The following is a 19,030-nucleotide window of genomic DNA, read 5'->3' as shown; positions in this document are numbered from 1 at the left end:
GAGGAGTATATCAAACCTAGAAAATGTCTCAGCCATGACACAGTATTCACATTATGTCTGCAGCAAGATCTATGCACTGAGATTTACAAAAATGATATTAGAGGAAGCTGCTGCTCTGTGAGAAGATTGTTGCATATCCCATATGGTTCTAGACAAATGCCCCACAGAAATGTGGTTTTATGGGGAAAAAATGATGTAAAAATAAAAAGAAGTCCTTCTTTACTCTGACCTGTGTCTAGTATGAGTTCAGGACTGTCTCTCCCAAGCTTAGTAATTATTGTGACTGCTTACAGCTTTTAATATCTGTCTCCCCTCTGGTACTGACTATGGTTAAAAAGCAGTGGATGGATTCGACACATTTTTATAGCAGCATTCTTTATAAAACATGAGAACTAAAATAAAACTGAGGCACCAAGACATTAGAGGGTAGAGGAAGCCCATATCTAGTAGAATAGTTCAACCGCCTTTTCATAACCCATGGAAGTGTCTGAAATGTCATCTATATTTTAATTATTATAATTCTGCTGCTTGTTTTCAAAGAGTGTTGTCTTCTTCACTGATGTGGTGAGTAGGTCCTGGCTGGCAGCAAGCACCCACACAGCTGTTTGCTCATTTGCCTACAATGATGGAGAGAACATGGGAAGAACAATAGAATGTTCTCTGAGAAACCTCATGGTCAAAATAAAGACAGCAAAGTCACTTACCATGTACTCTCACAGGCAAAACAAACTTGACTTGTGGAATTTAAATTCACTTATTGACAATTAACATAAATTAATTACTGAATTGAGTGTTTGGAAACAAAATCCCCACAAACATTCAAAATGCCTTTCTTCCCTATTTTTCAAGCTCAGCTTCACTCCTCGGCTCACTTCACTCCAGACACCTCTCCTCCACCATGTGGGCCACATTCAGTCCCTCTGGTGCAGTAGCAAATGGCACAGGGGATGAGGTCAGAACACAGTGGTTTCCCTGCTATTCTTAACTCTTTTCTTCTGTTCCTTTGCTGGTCCTCCATGGGCTGCAGGCCCTGCAGTACCTACGTTGCCATGGAGAAGCTCCCACTCACCTGACCTTGTTATTCCCTTGTTCTCTCCTCAGTTCCCTTGTCTTCTGCCTGTCCAGCATTCTGCCTTTTCTTAAACACACTTTCCCAGAGGTGCCACCATATCATCTCAATGGCCCAGCAGTGCCTGAGGTGGGTCTGTTGGAGCTGGCAGGAACCAGCATTGTCAGAGAACAACAAAATATTGTTATATTGTTCTTAGGTGTTATGTCCAAGTCCGTGATATTTAAAATACACATAGTTTCAGTCTCATTTGGAACATGAAGGAGCTGGGACAAGTGACGAGGAAATCCACAGCGACTGTTACAGGCAGCAAAGAGTGACTGCATCACTGATGACCAAGGAGCAATATGAGCTGGTGCTGTGCCAGTCTTTCCATATAGCCTGGTGAGAAGGGAATCACACCTTACTGAGAGGTGTGCCAGGCTCTGGACCAGGACTGGCTTTCATTTGGCTGAGCTGAAAGACAAGTAGTGTCAACCTATGACTGCCTGCACCATCCACACTAGCTTTGCAAATGTATTTTGACTAAGGACATATCAAATGTTTGTGAGCTGATATAAGTGATATTCTGGTTTATGGCTTAAGTACAAAGACTGTCATTCCTAGTGTTAAAATATTTTGGTCTGGAGAAAGTGATTTAGAAGACAAGCTGTTTTAATTAGTGCATAGGCAGAGACAATCTGTTCTGAGAATAGTTGGCAGCACAGGGAAGGGCATAGAGTTAAGAGGAAGTGAAGGGTTTTTCTGCTCCAAAATACAGAGCCTTTTGAAGAGAGGAGGACAGACTTTTCCATTCCAGGTATATTACATTATCTCTAAAACTATAACATTGGTCATCTAGCCAAAAAGATAGCCAGCTTGCCTGGAGCCTTGGAGTGATTTGTCAGGAATTCAGGAAAGGAAAAGTTTGGAAGATCGAAAAACCATCTGAGCTCCCTGTGAAGCAGAAAGTGTTCCAGTGCTATTTTTGGTTTAGTAGTACTGGGGAAGCTTTCTATGAAATGAGAAGTGACACTACAGAATCTTGGAATACGCTTATATGAAGTATGCTGTTCATGGAAATATATATGTTCTATATATTTCGCATTTAGTCTAGTCTGATAAATGGCTGTAGCTTCTTTTGATCCCCTCTCCTGCTCCTTTTTCATAGGAATATATATCAACTCTATGGTCTCTGTTTGCAAACTTAAAAACACTGTTTGGTGCTTTTATTGTCAATCATCAGGTCAGAAAAATAGTACCCCAGTTAATTCACCTGAAGAAAGCAGGAGACATAAAATAACCCACTACACTGCCTTTGATCTTTTGGGACAGAGAGAGAAAAAGAAAGTAAAAAACTCAAGGTTTATTTTAATTCCTGGAATTATTAGGTAAGACCAAAACTACTAAAACCACTGTATATATAATAGAAAGTGAGGAAAAAGCAAAGCTGCAGTTATTGATGGAAATGATAGATAAGAACTAAATTCCACTGATCAGGGTGTTTTCATTACTCTGTCTGTCCTTACTCCTCTTGGCACCAGAGCAGATTGACAGTAGGTGGTTTGAATTCATGTAAGCAAGATGACATCAGTAATGTTGCCAGTTTATCACTTAGCCACTCTAAGAACAAAATCAGCATTGCCATTGGAAAATGGAAACGATCCTGATGGGTGCACAGAAAACTCAGTTCTTAGATTCTTAAACTACTTCTTTGATGCTTTCCAGATTAGTTCTAGGTGGATTTAAATTGGTCTCATTAGCAGGCACTGATTTATATATATTTGAAGAACATCTTACAAATTACCTTCTTCATCACTGTGGGAAGAACTTGTGGGTAAACAAACTTAAAAAGAGTGGAAAACATCTCTTTTAAAGGTGTTCTAATTTTACTTAAAGAGCTATAAGATTAGCTGTGTTTCCTGGTGGAAAGGTTTTGTTATTATTTCTTTTTGTTACCTATAGAAAATTCTATATTCATGCCACAAATTGGGTTCAGATGGCAGAAGTTGCTCAGTTATTTGACAGTGTTTGGCTCCAAGCTGAAAATACTGTTTAAAAATTTGTGTGAAGTTATTCAGATTTCTCAACCTTTAGTGTTATATAGTGATTGTTTATTTATTTATTTATTTATTTATTTCAAGAATAACTTGGTGTAACACTGCAGTGGTTTACATTTTTGTAGTATGTCATTATTACCATATAAATATTTGATTAGTAAGTACAAATATGCATTTTTTTCGTCTGTAGCAGTTAGGCTCTACTGTGAATTTCCTCTGAATGCATACCTAACTATTAAAAGACCCTACCTTTTCACATCCATCCTGTATTTCATGTGTTATTGTTCATTAAGTAATTCTTTTTCTGAGTCCTGCTTTTGTGCTCTTCTCAGCAGCTGTGCCTGATTCACCATTGCTTTCTGCCTTCATTTGTACCCTCAGCTGCTCTGCTTTTGTGTGAGTGACAAAGGTTCACAATAACCATGAGTCAGGCCTTTTACAGATCCTTTCATTAACATTGTTACCATTTTTACTTAAAAACCCAACAACCTTTGGCTGAGCTTATCACTCATGAACAAGGGGATGTCCTGAACCATCTTTTTGTTCTTGCCATTCTTTTTGTTCCTGTCTCACTCATTAGACAATTCTGACACATACTGAAGTGCATTTTAATTTTTGCTATGTGGGGACAGGATAAGGAATTACTATGCATAACTTTGATGCTTTTACTTTTTGTTCAAGGATTCCCAAGAGGCACTTGTCTCCTAACTTCCACAAGGCAAGGTTTCTGACATTTCATGTTTACATTGTTTTCATTTTTCAGGAAACTGAAACATTTAGTAAAAGTAAACAAGTTGCCGCGGTCAAACTAGAAAATAAACAGCAATTTGGTTAAATCCTCATTCTCAATGACAAAAGGCAAGGGTGTCAATGTAGGACACTATGTAACATGATCCATGTGATCTGTTCTTTTCCTTTCACTGCTCATTCAATAAGTCTGAAATCCTGACATTGTGAATGTGTGTCCGTACCTCTCAAAGACAATAGATCATCCTTTGGTATTTTAGCAAAATACTCAAAATAGCTTTTTGGAAAAAAAGGCAATAAGGAGTGAATTCAGATTTTATATTTTTGTGTTGCTTTTCCCCTTGGTACTTGGCAGTTTCTTCCATGTCTTATATTTGGCATTATATTACTAATCTTATTGAACTATTATATTACTAATCTTATTGAATCTATTGAACTTATTACTATTCATCCAGACACAGAAGATAATGCACATACACACAAATAAAATATTAAGTGTAGGGATCATTTTAAACAGTTTTAGAACAAAAAATATCTATGAAACATGACATTTTTATGCCACCTGGTTCTGAATGCATCCCAGATCAGAGGAGTACTCAACGAGATTCTGACACTGCACCTCTAAAAGAAATCCTCCTATTATTAGGGGAAGCACAGTATTTCTCACAAGCTGGTTAGATATTAACCAGTTCAGGCAATATCCCTTCTATATATTACAAAGATAACTTCTGAGATCTTATTTCCTGTCTAGGCAATGCCTTAATCTGAAATGAGATCTCATTTCTGGTTTAAGGGAGATGCTTGATTTGGAAAACTAATTTGGAAATATGACTTACAGTGACCACCACATTGCTTTTCCAGGACAAACAGAGAATTTACACTGCCACTGAAATAAATCCACAGTAAGGTTTCTCATGAAAAATAATAATATCTATTAATTTACATGTTTCTCTCTTTATTGGATGCTGAGTTTATTCACAGCGAGAAAATCTGAAATAAATCTGCCAGAGTCAATTGTGTTAATCCAGGCTTGCATCAATATTAATAGAAACAAAATCTAAGTATATATTAAATATATTGAGAGTTTATATGATTTAGGAGTGTTAAATATAACAATTACACTGACTATATTTGAATTCAGTTTATAGAAACCAGTATCACATACTCTTTGTTCAAGAGTTTTCCGGTGTGAATTTACATAGGTAATTTTATCTCAGGCAGTTTGGTATTTGACATAAATCCTTCTTTTTCTGGAGTAAACCAATAATACAGCTTTCTATTTTTGAAAAGGAGATTTAACCTTCATATTTGTGAATGAAAGCTGGAAATCCTGAGTCTAGAAAACCCAAAGCATGAATTATTTCTATATAAAATTGCGGCTTTTCAGTGGGGGAAAGGGCTTTATTTTCCTTTTAATCTTGGTGCTGTTTGTTGAATGCTTGGTGCTGTTGAGGCAATGTGAGTATACATATACTTGTATGGAGGTGTGAATGTGCACTTTTTCTTAGGTATTCAACCTGATATGGAGTGTATTGATGCCTTCTGAAGCTCAGGAATGTTTTTCCAGGTGGTGTTTGGGGTAGATTAGTCACTTCCTAATGCATAGAAAATGGGAGTCATGATAAACTGGGGCCAGACATGAGGGTTTACTATTACCTGGGCAGGACTCTCACTAACTGGGAGAGAGGGTTGCATTCCACCCAACAAGCTCACAAAAGGCAGAAAGACACATACTAGGTGACATCAGCACAATCAGTGTGTCATTCATAAAGAACACAGTTCCAGAAATACACACAAACTTTTTACCTTTTTTTTTTTTTTTTTTTCCCTGTTATTTCCTTTTTCTAGAATAAACAAGTGAGTCAAACAAAGATCCGGGTGATCTCCACCATCGTCTTCATCCTGGCAGGCTGCATCGTTTTTGTGACCATTCCTGCATTTGTCTTCAAATACATCGAGGGATGGACAGCCTTGGAGGCCATTTACTTTGTAGTTGTTACTCTGACCACTATTGGCTTTGGTGACTTTGTAGCAGGTGAGCAGCTTTGAGCCACGGTGCTGTGCACAAGAACCTTGGCTCTTAGAATTTGTTTGGTGGTGTAGAGATGAGGCCCTTCACAATGAGTGATATTCCTGTGAAATGATGCCGGGTGTTTCTGTTGGGGTTACTGTGCAGTACGACACCAGGCTGATTTAAGGTCCAGGTGCCTTGCCATTTGTAGGTTGTGAGCCTTCAGCAGTGTAGATAATGGGAGCCTGGAAAGTCCTGATTACCCTTTATCACGCAATGAATTATGCAAAAGCAAAATTACTTCCCATTGAATTAAAGATTTGTATTAGTCCATTAGCTCTCAATCTGAGGCTGAGCGCAGAAGCAAGTAGCCCAAATGATGAATGGAGGAAGCTTTTACAAAGAATGACTGAGCCATCGGTCTGTACAATACTGGAGATGCAGTAGTGGGCTGCTACTACAGGAGCTGCAGCATTTCAAAACCTGCATGCTGTTTCCTAACCTTGGCATACATTTTGACATTGCAGTTGCCCTGTTAAGGAAAATTCTTATAGGAGAGAAGGACTAATGGGGTATCTCCGTGCTTGGAGGAGATTCTCCAAGATTAATACAGTATGAGCAGGAACTATAAATATCTACCCATATACAGTTTCCAAAGAGGGAATTGAGACAGTTGGCTGGAGAGATGAGAGACACTTTTTTTTTTCACACAACTGCTTTGTTAACAAAAAGATGGTTAAAATAAGTGGATTTTTTCCCATCACTGCATGACCTCTGCTCCTCATTCCTGTTAGTGGTCCTAATTAAAGGCATTAAGTTGTCTGTGTTGAAAAGAGTCACATTGTGCTTCTTAGTCCTTATAAATAGAATGAGTTAAAAACATCAAATAAAACTACAAAATTTTCTTTGCTGAAGAACAGTAGACAAGCCTTTTTTTGTAGCGAAGACTCTAATCCTCCTTTTTTATGACAAACGGGCATAGAAGACATGAATTATTGAGAAAAAAAGTCACTGAACAAAGACACAGATATAAAAAAGAAAGTTTTATGAGCATTCAGTTATAGAAGTGATTGTGTGAGCTTTGTCCATTTTAACCACTTAGACGTGTAAAGCAATTCACTGATATTCTTTGAGGTGTCACAGTGTGAAATAAAAATAATTTATAATATTTTTCATAATAATACCACATTTCAGTATTGTTTAATAATGTGATAGCAAAAAGAGCTCTGAAAATTAAATTGTTCTATATGCACATGATTAGGAAAATATAACACACAGCTGGGTGGCTACTAACAAGCAGGATTTTTCAAAAATCATATGGAAGACCCTGAATAAGAAAACTTCAGAGGCATTTTCATGATAAGCGTATAAGGCAGGTGATCACCAGGAGATTTGGGCTTTATTGCTGGTTTTGAGAGAGATTTTCTGCCCCTTTTATTTTCTGCCACTTTAATCTCTCAGTATCTCTGTTCCTTCAACAGCAAATCCAAAATACTATATCTTAATGGTTAAAACAGTGTCAATGGAGCTATGATGGCTTATTCCACCTAGAACAAATCCCAGCTCTTGGGAAACTGAAAGGTTTTTGTACTACAGTTGGAAATAAAATTGTGCACGGAGCCTGAAAAAAACCAGAGTATCTGATAGGCTGAAAAAAGTGGTCTCATCCTTTTTCAGTCACCTGATTACTCTGCAAGATAGATCTAGACACTCTGTTTCCTAGTGAGCTTCCTCAGGGACATGTGTGATCAGAAGAGGCTTCTTGTACCATAGCAACAGCAGTCCCTACCTCCCATTGTTTCAGACTCTTAAAGACTGGAAAAAGAGAGTGTGATTCATGCAGTCTGTGGGGAGAGATTAACATCAAACCAGTATTTGGGTCCCTGCCAATTCTCAAATGTCTGACCTTCCACGGGGGTGTTCAAACACTGTGACTACACTAATATTGAGCCTTGATAAAATTAAAGAGTCATAGATACATCCCAGATTGCAAAAAGCAAAAAGGGAAAATGCTGAACTGTGTTGCCTGGTGATTTTAACAGGGAAAACCCCTAAAATCTCCCTGCAGTTGTACAGAGGTATAGGTGTGTAGCTCTTTCTAACCAAGGCTAGAGTCCAGGAAATATGCAGACCTTTGCCTGGGTCTCCTGGTAAGCTTGCTCTTCGGGCAGGGATTTACACAGGTACCACTTGTGTAAAGGTGGTACCTGTAAAGTAATGTTCACTTACATGGAGGGATATGGTGGTGCCCAAGGGGCTCTGCAGACTCTTTGCTGCTCACTCTCTTCCACTCAGGGCTGTGCCTGCCTCCCACTGGCTCTCATTCTTGCAGTGCACATAGCTCTCTGATGGGACTGGGAGTCTCAAAAGTGAGGTTGTGGTTGCTTTCTTTTGTAAAAGTTTCTGTATTTTCCTTTGTAGTAGGCAACAACCTGACCACTACCACACTTATTTGAGGGTCTTTTGTAGTCCATTAGGTTTGCCAAATGTCTCACTTCTTATTTTGCCAACTCATCCAGAGACTTGCATGAAGAACAATATAGTATATTTGTTTCTTGGTTTAATCCATATCTCCTATGGAGTCACTGGCCAGAAAAGGCACCCCTCTGAATGATACCAAAACAGACTGTGTAGCCTTACATTCAGGGCTAATGCATAGCTGGCTTCCTCTCAGATACCCTGATCTGGAAGATAAAGCTACATTTCTTTTTTTCTGCACACTTATCTCTCAACCCTGCAGCTAACCCCCCAAATGTCTGGAACCTTTATAACTTAAGGGAGTTGATCTGTAAATTTTCTCAACTATGAGGCTGCAGGCAGTTCAGAATAAGGAAGACTAGATGTATTGAACTTTTTGTTGGGCATATGTTTGTGCTGTTGCAAGTACTATCAAAGTAGAATTTCAGAGCTGCTTCAGTGCATGAGCAATACAAAGGAAAGTTTATGGAGTGCTCTGGCAGGTCACGTAGAAGCAGAACAACAGGCAATTTTGAAGACTTTTAAATTAAAACAGACTGAGTTCCTCCCATCTGACAGGCTTCTTTTCTTATTATCAGAACTACAGTGTTGTTGCAAGAGTTAAGAAATACTTGTAGGCATTTTTTCAGAATTGCAGATATTTTGTATAATTTTGGCACCTCATGATTTGTAAGCATAAGTATATACTTATTTCAGGAGGAAACCCTGACATCAAATACATGGAGTGGTATAAACCGTTAGTGTGGTTCTGGATCCTTGTTGGCCTTGCCTACTTTGCTGCAGTCCTGAGTATGATTGGAGACTGGTTAAGAGTCCTGTCCAAGAAGACACAAGAAGAGGTATGATCAGTAATTTCTCAGTGGTCTGTCATTTTACAAGAGAAATTTGCGTGATTCCTGCTTGTGGAAATGAGGATGCTGCTTACAGGACCAATGCTCAATATGCCCTGTGGTTTACTTCACTGGCTGCCTTTGGTATTCAGTTACCTCTGATCTTTAACTCTTTGACAAAGGAAAAGAAAAAAACAATGAAAGCAACCAAGGTAATTACACCTCTATCAGTACTCAAAAATACACAGAACACATCAATAGGAATGCAATTATGGAATGAGATACCAGCCTTTCCTCTGCAACTAGCTATGAAATTATACCAAAATTTTCAGTGTTCTCTCCTTAAAAACAAAGAGATTTTCCTGTCTTTTCCTATTCCAGGGAGTGTGATTCTGAATAGAAGTTCAGATTCAGGTCCTTTACTGTGTACTCTGTTTTTAAAAATTGAAGAAACCGAGTAGACAGCATCAAGGAGAACATGACTAAATTCACTCAGAAACCTCCATGTTTCAAAGAGGATCCTGCTAATGCTTCACTCAAATAAGTGTGGAAAATAAAGGCAATTGGCATGACTCTAGAGCTGAAGCCTGTGGTGGAGGATGTTAGTAATATAATTTCAAAACTTAAGGCAATCTCCTTCTGTTTTTCTAGCAAAGCTTATCTGGCAGAGTTAACTGAATAGCAGTCAAAGTTTGGCAGGGAGATGGTGCTGTTTCTAATTTTTGAAGGCATCTGCACCACCTAAGGCCTGGTGCCTCCCCCACACATCTCCATTAATAAGGGGGACTGCAGAGAGTGTGGCTGTTCTGTTGATCATCAGGCACCTGTGGTGGGGAATCTGGTCCCCCACATACATGAAGATGCCTTCTGCCACAGTGCTAAATGGACACCTGCACATCTGGCCTGCAGAAAACAAGATTACTCCTTTTGGGTTATTGGATGCAAAAATTTGAGTTAAGGCTGCAGCAGCACAAGCAAACCATTGAGTTTGGTGGGCTCCTGCAGACACTGCACTCCTGAGTCTGTTCTTCTTTAGCTGAACATTGAGAAAGACCTTTCAGTTTTAACTGAAATATTACGTGGTCATTTATCTTGATTTTTGTCATTTTGGAAGGCATATTTATCAAACACAGACATCGCTTGGGGCTTTATTCTTAGCCATCATCCCAGCCTCCAGTGCGAAGGGGTAAAACTGAGAAAGTCATTAGGACTTCAATGATATGCTCATAGTGCCTATACTGAATATGTGCTGAAAACTCCTCCAGACGGCTTGACAGTGGGGTATTTGGACAGTTGTGCCATGGAAACCTCCATTAAAGACAGCTACATGTGTCCCTGAAAATGAATCCTAGACTGGAGGAGTCAGAGGGCCACTTGAAATCATCTAGTGGGTATTTAACTGCTCTGTGACTCTGTGGCTCTGAACAGAACCCTCAGTGGGACTGAAGCTGCATCCATGAGCAATACAGGAAAACCCATTCCTGTACTGCTACACTCGTTGTTGTGCTGTTCTGAAGTGTATTGGTTCAACTATATATTATTAACTTTGCCCACTCTTGACCACTTACTGCTGACATTATGAGTCAGGAATTTTGTCCTTAATGAAGAATGGATAAGCACAAACATATCCCATCACTTAACATAGCTATAAAATGTGTGGGGTGGCAAAGTGACACAGGCAGATGAGTTTTGTGTCACCAAAGCCATCAGTTGGTGTGTTTACAGTTTGCCCAGAGTAAGCCCTTTGCTACAGAAGTTTGGGTCCAGGTGGATGCACTGGAGATGGGACCACTCCCCAGTTTCATGCCAGAGAAGAAAGCATTTGTGCTACTGTCCTACAGGAAAGATTTTCCTTTTTTAAAAAAATTAATGTCTCTTTCTCCATGTTTTAAAGGTTGGAGAAATAAAAGCCCATGCAGCAGAGTGGAAAGCAAACGTGACGGCTGAGTTCAGAGAGACGCGGAGGCGGCTCAGCGTGGAGATCCATGACAAGCTGCAGCGGGCAGCCACCATCCGGAGCATGGAGCGCCGGCGCCTGGGCCTGGACCAGCGAGCACACTCCTTGGACATGCTCTCTCCGGAGAAGCGCTCCGTCTTTGCCACCTTGGAAACAGGACGCTTCAAGGCCTCCTCTCAGGACAGCATCAACAACAGGCCTAACAACCTGCGCCTTAAAGGGTCAGACAAGCTCAACAAGCACGGGCAGGGGGCATCCGAGGACAACATCATCAACAAATTCGGATCGTCCGCTAAGATGACCAAAAGGAAAAACAAAGACCTCAAAAAGACCATGCCTGAGGATATGCATAAAATTTATGAGACCTTCAGAAATTATTCCTTGGATGAAGAGAAAAAGGAAGAGGAGAAAGAGAAGATGTGTAATTCCAAGAACACTTCTAGCACTCCAGTTCTGACCAACTGCATCCAGCAGCACTCAGACCTGGAAAATGGAGTGATTCCCAATGAAACCAAAGAAAGGGAGCATAAAAACAAAGTGTTAATTTAAAACAGAAGTTAAATGTAAAAGATGCTTGACTTGAATTAATGATGTTGGTGTTTTTATATACATGTATATTGAGACACGTGCCTTATACAGACTCCTTATTCAGTCTGAATTATATAGCATCGAAGAATATTTCACTGTGCCATAAAGACTCAAGCTTGCTCTGCCAAAACAAATCAGGAACACAGCACTGCAGAATGGCAACAGAAAGCTACGCACATGGAAACTTCAGCCTGTATACGATTACCAGGGCAAGACACAAAGGAAGGGATTGAACCATGGCAGAATCACCATAGGGCTCCTACCATGGTGTGATATTAGACAAAGGGCAGCTATGCAAGAAGAGCCTATGAAAGGGATGAAAAACAGCCTATCTTTGTCATGGAGTATGCATCCATAAAGCCTTCCCCTGGTGATTAAAAAGAGGAGAAATGATTGGAGTGAACTAGAAACTTTCAGTAAAGCTTAGTTTACGTTTTGGCACGTGATCCAAGCTAGATTTTTTTTCCTATATTTGAGTCAGATGCATTACCTTTCTAAATGCCAAAAGAATGTCCATGGACACAGCCAGCAGCTGAATGCTGGTTGGAAAATCAACACAGACATAAGTAAGGGTTGGATTGATCTTTTCATTAAAAAAGAAAAAAAAAAAAGAAAAAAATGAAAACAAACAAAAAAAAATAAAACAAAAACAAAACAAAAACCTCTGTGGGTATTTATCTTAAGCAATGAAAAAAAAACAAAAAAAAGAAAAGAAATGTGGATTTTCTTTTCTCATGTAGGAAAATTCAATGTAAAATCACAGCAAAAAAGTGCATATGAAGAAAATACAACATCTCATGCTATGTTGTTTAAAAGAAGAGAAACATCAATTTAATGATATTTGGCTAGAAGTGTAAAACAGTAGGCCAACTTTTTTTTGAAAGAATTTCTCATTCACACTTTCTTCCACTCAAAAAAACCCTTCTATTTTAATGCTGTAAGACTATAGGGACAGAAGGGAAGCTATAGCTTTTGCATGTCAGCAAACTGCTGTTCTCTAGCTGAATCTGAATTTTTAAAAATAGACATAAGAGCATATACGTGATTCAAATGGGGGCCAGGGCCACCATAGAATCTCAGGGCTCTCTGCTCCCTGTTGCTGGGTTTGGGTTAAACATAGCTGCTGTCATAATCTCAGAAAAAAAAAAAAATAAAAGAAAAAAAGAAATTTAGGAAAAAAATATTGTGGTAACCTTTTAAGTGCTTATAGCTTTAAGTGCCATTAATGTCATATTTTGTAACTTTTTAAACAAGTATTTTGAATTATTTGGTTTATTTCCTTTCAAATGCTATCTTTGTTGGAAATTTGACCTCCTTTTTATTGATAAAAACTAAACATGAGCTCTCTGCATTTCTAGACTAAAGTGAAATGTAACTAAACTGTAGACATTTTAAAAAATCCTTTGTGATGGCTGGGCATATGGATATGAAAAATAGAATTGTGTCTAGGCTTCACGGTAAATTTTCAAAGAAAATGCTGCAAAATAATTAATGGGAATTGTAAAATATACTAAATTTTTTATAGTGTCAGGCTGTGGGCTACTGGGTGGGCCATTGCAGAAAGAAGATTTTGCATGCTGGAAATGAGATACATGGATTGTACCAGCAATGCTTTCCCCGAGCTTTCACAAAATCGTAAATATTCTTGCAATTCAACCTGTAGGCTTATAGGTAAGGTAAGCATGGATGTTGATTGCAGAGGCTCTTGCAAGCCAGTCAAACATGCAGACATCCACACGTCATGCAGACACGGACTTTTGGAATTGCATGCTGATGTCTACATACACAAAAATGCATGTATCATTCCTTGATACTTTCTGAGATTTTTTACACAATAAGAGAACTCAAAATCAAACTGGCCACCAGAATTAAAGATTGCCATGGCTATGAATTGAAACATGGCAGTGTGAATGCAAATTCTGAGTATATATATTTGCATATCTAATGATTGCTGGATTTGCAGAAGGGACCCAAATTCCACTAGTGCAGAGGAGGAAAGAAGTTCTTAGTTGTTTCTCTGCTGGTTCACTTCTCTTGAAATGTGTTATCATCTTTCTAATTTCATTATCTGTCTGAAAATCAAGGATGAAAAAGCAATGTTTGAAAAATTTCAGGTCATTTGGGATTGCTCTAACTCAATAAGAGCCAAGAGAAATTGAATTCTGCTTACTTCACCAGCAAATCTTTTATGGTGCAGGGCTGCACTCTGGCTTCACCTTACCAGAGGCAGGGCAGTAAGCCCAGTCTCTGGGGAAGGTTCCACTTAACTCCAGAACTGCTGTGGCTTCTGGAGACTTTTGTGCCAGACTGTGCCGTGCTTGGCTTCACAAACATGCAGATAGATGGTGGCTGGTGACCATCCTCACATCCCATCCTCCTCAAGCCCCAGGCAGACACTAGCAAGGTGCAGTTTCCTCACACTGGAGCTCTTTATCCTGCCTGGTACTGCTGGTTTTGGGCAGGCCTTGAGTGCCACATATGGGCAAATGTTCTGAAGTCTCATCCATGGGCATCACTAATTCTGTAGTGCCAGGATGGATGAAGCATATCTGCATGTACCAAGGCTGTTCAGATCTGATGTTTCATTGGTAGAAGGTTAGGAGTGAAAGTTACAGTTTAGATTTGTGTTTGAATTCCAGAAAAGGTTCAGAAGTGCTGAGACATACAATATGGGTCTGAGGATTGAAGTAATTCCTTATGACATCATTCTTTGAATCTATGAAGGATCTGGTACCTAAAAGCAACTCATCTGACTCTGAAAGCATGCAACACATTCAGTTTTGCAAATAATTTGCCTTGGTTACCAAATGCAAAGATCAACATCATGCATGCAGTGTTTATTCTTCAGATGAGTTCTTCTCACAAGAAATGCTTGCCTGTTTTAGAAAAGTTCTGCATAGTCACACAGACATCTCTAAGGATATGGGAGAAGCATTTTCTGATTATGAAATATAAAGTTTAGCCATAGCCAGGGCATTTCTTCTGATTAGGGTCAGGGAAAGTAAAGTCTGTCTTGTAGGAATTGTCTGTGTGCGCAGAGAGTTGGACAACAGGCAAATCACAGAAAACAAATCAACATGGAGAAGTGAGGAGGCAAAATTTGTAGGGCAAATTCATAACTGTTTTCTGTGATGCAAGAGAAGGACAATGACATCTTGGCATAGGTTTAATCTTAGCTTTCTGAGTTCTCAGTCTGTCCCCTGTCCAGATTCTTGGTGATGGTGTGTGTGTCTCACTCTAGTTTCTGTATGGCCATGCCATGCAGGAGCCCCTGGATGACATTTTATCAGCTGCTTCTTCAGCATCCCTGGGTTTGGGATATAATAGTTCAGGGACAAAAGGTGATGCTCAATAAACTCAGTGAGATACTGAGCAGAGACTTTGATGACCTTTTATATGAAAGCAAAATGCTCTTTCATTCCTCTCCATTTCTGTGTCTGTGAAACTTGCTGAGAAAGTTGCCAGTCTATGACAGGAGCAAATATTTTCTGCTAGATGATTCCTTATTAAATACCTCAATATACATAATTTTTATTACAATATAGGAAGTGCAGATGGTATAGGAGGCCAGACAGAAACATCTCGACACCTAAAATGACATTTTAATGAGCTAAATTGCTTTTCCCCTTTTAAAGGGCATCCCTTGGTTTTAATTGTCTGCAACAGCTTGAGAAAGAATCTCAGTTCAAACATCAAGGGTTTTTATGGCTAAAATGCTCATCCTCTGGCATTTAGTAACACCTATAAAAAACTTGTCATGTTATTTCTAGTGAGGCTGTTAATAGCAAAAGTAGTCTGAACCTAATCCAAAAATGTCTTTCTTTAAATTGGGCCCTTTCCCAGCAGCCTGAAAATAAAATAAGGGTGGGTTACTGACTTTAACTCTCCGATCCTGCCCTGAGCATAACATGACTTGACATGTGAATTGGGATCTGAAAGAACAAAGGAAACATGGATTTTTCTGTAGCTGTAGCCCTCACACATAGAGGATGACTCAGCTGCTGTATCCCTACAGCTTTCAGCTTTTCAGTCCCACTTTCCACTGCCTTGTGCAGGAGAATTCTGCTATGCCACTTTGGGAATCCTTCTGAACCATTAATCATCATAAGCATTGCTGAACTTTTGCAGATACTGGTTTTCAAAAGATTTGTAATTTCATTACCACTTAATAGGGAACATTATTTCTAATAAATCCTAGAAATAATAGTAAATAAAATACAATCATTCCCCCCCCCCCCCCCCCCCCATGATTTATATTCATGAAACCTGATTTGGATTGTGGCCGTGAAATCATAAATCACCCGAGCTTCTGCTGCCTGGCTTTAGCATGTGTCTAGTACCAGTCTGCTTCCTCCAAAGCCATTAATGCACTACACCACAGACTTTCTGCAAAAATCTCTAACCCATAATAAATGAAATTATGTCTGAGTTCAGGTTATGAAAAACTTGTCCTTAAAAGCCCTTCATTTTTCTGAAGTATTTGTATTTATGCTGTACATGGGCCGTTTGTTTGCCAGCTTTGGTTTTCTCAGGGGTTTATTTGTGTTGTCAGGTTGCATGATGTCTGCTACTCTCACTTTTCCCATCGTCCACTAGAAGTAAATTACAGGTAAAGACCAAGCATCATGTCATGTTGTGTACTAACCTAGAGCAGGACATCTCCTGCTAAACAGATATGAATCTGAAAGGTGACTGGGGACTGTTTCAGTCCTCCCTATACATTTACTTGTTCTGAGATACGTTTTGTCTAATCTAGGCCAAAATCTGCCCCTGTGAGTCTGTGCAGTAAAGTGAAGCTTGCTTGGTATTTTTAAGCTTTTTATAGCAAAGGCCTGCTGTTATAACTCATTTCTACTGTGCAATTTATACTTACTGGAATGGCATTATATCAATACTAAACACAAATAAGCTCAGCTTCAGAAACAGTTCCCTAGGCATTTAAATATCAATGAAAACACAAGGCAAATCAACACAAATCTGTGGAATTCAAATAAAGGCTTGTAGATTAATGTATGGAACTGATTGGCTGAAATGTATCACCAAAAAAGTAGATCTGAAAATTCCTTTGGGCTGCTGAAATTTTCCCAAGGTCCTCATCTCCTTTACTATCACTAACAGGTGCTCTCCTTAATACCGTTGCTAAACTGGACTGTATTTTTTCCTCATGCCACTGCAATTGCAGTTATAGTGTTGTTAGTCTCTGTTGACTTGTGCTGTTGAAATCACTGAGGAAGCAGTTGCAAAAGCTAATTTGGAGCTGTCCTGACGTAGCCAGTGCATAGCCTGTGAGCTGATCATGGTGGGATGGGAAGGTCACTCTAAAGGCAAGCCTTATCCTCCACACTGGTGAGTTCTCAGAAACCAGATGAAGAATAGCCCCAGGCTAACATCCTCATGTGGCACACATAACTGGTTCTTGCACAGATTTCCTGGTGATGCCTCCTCTCTCCATGAAGGTAGACGTGAACTTCTTGTGCTCCCTCCTCTCTGTTTCCAGGTCGTATCTGAGCTAAGTCTTATCACCAGGAAATAACAGGACTGCAGCATTGGGGGAAGTGGACATTTCTATAGCATTTAGCCTTTTGAGGCAAAGAAGATGTGCTTTCCCTCATTGATCCTGAGAGCAAAGCAAAGACAGATGATACTTGGCATGTGAGAGAATTCTTTTGTCTCTCAAATACTATCCACAAAGTCCTTTTTATTGTGAGAGCTGGATGTTCTCAAGAGGAAAGCTTATGGTGCCTGTTGTGCCATGCAAGCCAAGCATACCAGCTTTCAGCCTACCATTTAGCAGTTTCTCAGATCCTGGATTCATATAGTAGCTTTAATGAGAAAAAAGCAGAGTTTGTGTTTAGATCATATCTTCCCAACAATTTAAATTTATTCAGGGCAGTGTATCAATGTAGTTTTAGAGTGATTTTTTCCCAAGTTCTAATAGCACTTGATCTGGACCTTAGATGGTACTGAGAAACCACTATTAGTAATTTTCAGCTTTGTATTTAAAAAAGAAGTTTCTTGAAATTTGGGGAAATCTTTTTTGGGATACTATTCTACTATTTTTTCCTGATCAAATTATACTATAAACAATCAGTAAAACCACTTGCAAGGATATTCTATGTACTTTCTTCTCTCTGTCCCTGTTTCACTCTTTCTGTAAGATTCAATGGTGCTTTAGAAAGGCATTCTCAGAAAAATGAAAATTTCAGAAATGTCATTACCAGGGTGCAGAGCAGAATGTGCTTGTACCAACTTGATAAGTTTTGCTGCTATTGTCTTTATTTTATGATGTAATGTTTTAAAAGATTAAAAAAAAATTGCAACAAAGACCATCCAGATGAAAACACTTTTCCTGTTTGTTTTTTTTGTCTTTCTGTTGTCTTACCATCTAGCAAGGGGAGAGGAACTGTAATTACCCTCTCTTGTGTATCTCTAGAAAACTGTGCTTTGCTGGTAATATCACTTTTGCTGGACTTTAGAGCTTGTTTCTGCCCCTTCTACCTTTTCTCCCTGGTTGATAATCCAGATTCCCATATTTCCTGGGTGTCTAATTTGGGAAGCCATAGTGCTGGGCTAGTTTCAAAAGAGAGACACAAATTTCCAGCTGTACTTCTACTTATACTTAGCCATTTCTGCATTTAGTGGCCAGTCAATAGGGAAAGCAAGAATTCAGAGCTATCTTTACATAAAAATTATTTGCCAGGATGACTCGAAGAAGTTGCGGATGGAAAGATGAGATGAAGTATTTTGACCTTGGGAAGCACATACAAGGTTGGGCTTGTCTTTTACTGTGAATTCTTCTGTATTTTTGCAGCTTTTTTGATGTTTCTGTGTTGACAACTTTCTACGTTGGGCCTCAGATTCCCTCACTGTCTTGTTTTTCCTTTAGCTTGGGATCTTGCAACGCAGGCCAGTCTACTCACAGAAAGTGCAAACTTGAACTATGGTTCCTTTTGTCAGCAAATCAGGGTGAAAAAAAATCCACTAATCTTGGTTCATAGTTCTGCACTATACATAGTGTGTATAGAGACTCCTTATGGCTGAGCCTTTGCTTGACTTTGAGAAAAAGAAAAAAACCTTCTCTGGACTGAGCAAAACAATCTCTCCTATATCTGTGCTACTTTTTATATGCTGTTTGTGCTACTCAGTCCATACTGATTCTTGCTACTTGTTGTGTATTAACTGTGCATGTCAATACATATTTCTCCAAAGCCCACCTCCATCTCCAAAATTCTCTGTCTCTTCCCTTATGAGTGTCTTAATTGGACCTACTTTAGCTACTCTGTATCACTCTTATTTTTCATGCAAACATGG

At 39.2% G+C, this 19,030-nt stretch overlaps 1 protein-coding gene across 1 annotated transcript in view; it reads left to right on the top strand.

The window, feature by feature from the left end:
* Positions 1 to 13,849, top strand: part of KCNK10 (potassium two pore domain channel subfamily K member 10) — a 54,845-nt gene extending 40,996 nt beyond the window's left edge. Inside the window, exons 5-7 of the mRNA XM_063397348.1 lie at positions 5,704 to 5,890; positions 9,041 to 9,183; positions 11,069 to 13,849. Of these exons, the coding sequence (XP_063253418.1) occupies positions 5,704 to 5,890; positions 9,041 to 9,183; positions 11,069 to 11,680 (942 nt within the window). The 3' untranslated portion in view covers positions 11,681 to 13,849. The remainder of the gene's footprint in view (positions 1 to 5,703; positions 5,891 to 9,040; positions 9,184 to 11,068) is intronic.
* The last annotated feature ends 5,181 nt before the right edge of the window (positions 13,850 to 19,030 follow it).

The sequence above is a fragment of the Prinia subflava genome, chromosome 5 (assembly GCF_021018805.1).
Source record: "Prinia subflava isolate CZ2003 ecotype Zambia chromosome 5, Cam_Psub_1.2, whole genome shotgun sequence".
Classification (NCBI taxonomy): Eukaryota; Metazoa; Chordata; class Aves; order Passeriformes; family Cisticolidae; genus Prinia; species Prinia subflava.
The sequence above is the reverse complement of the archived record's forward strand: the minus strand, read 5'-3'. Positions and strand labels throughout refer to the sequence as shown.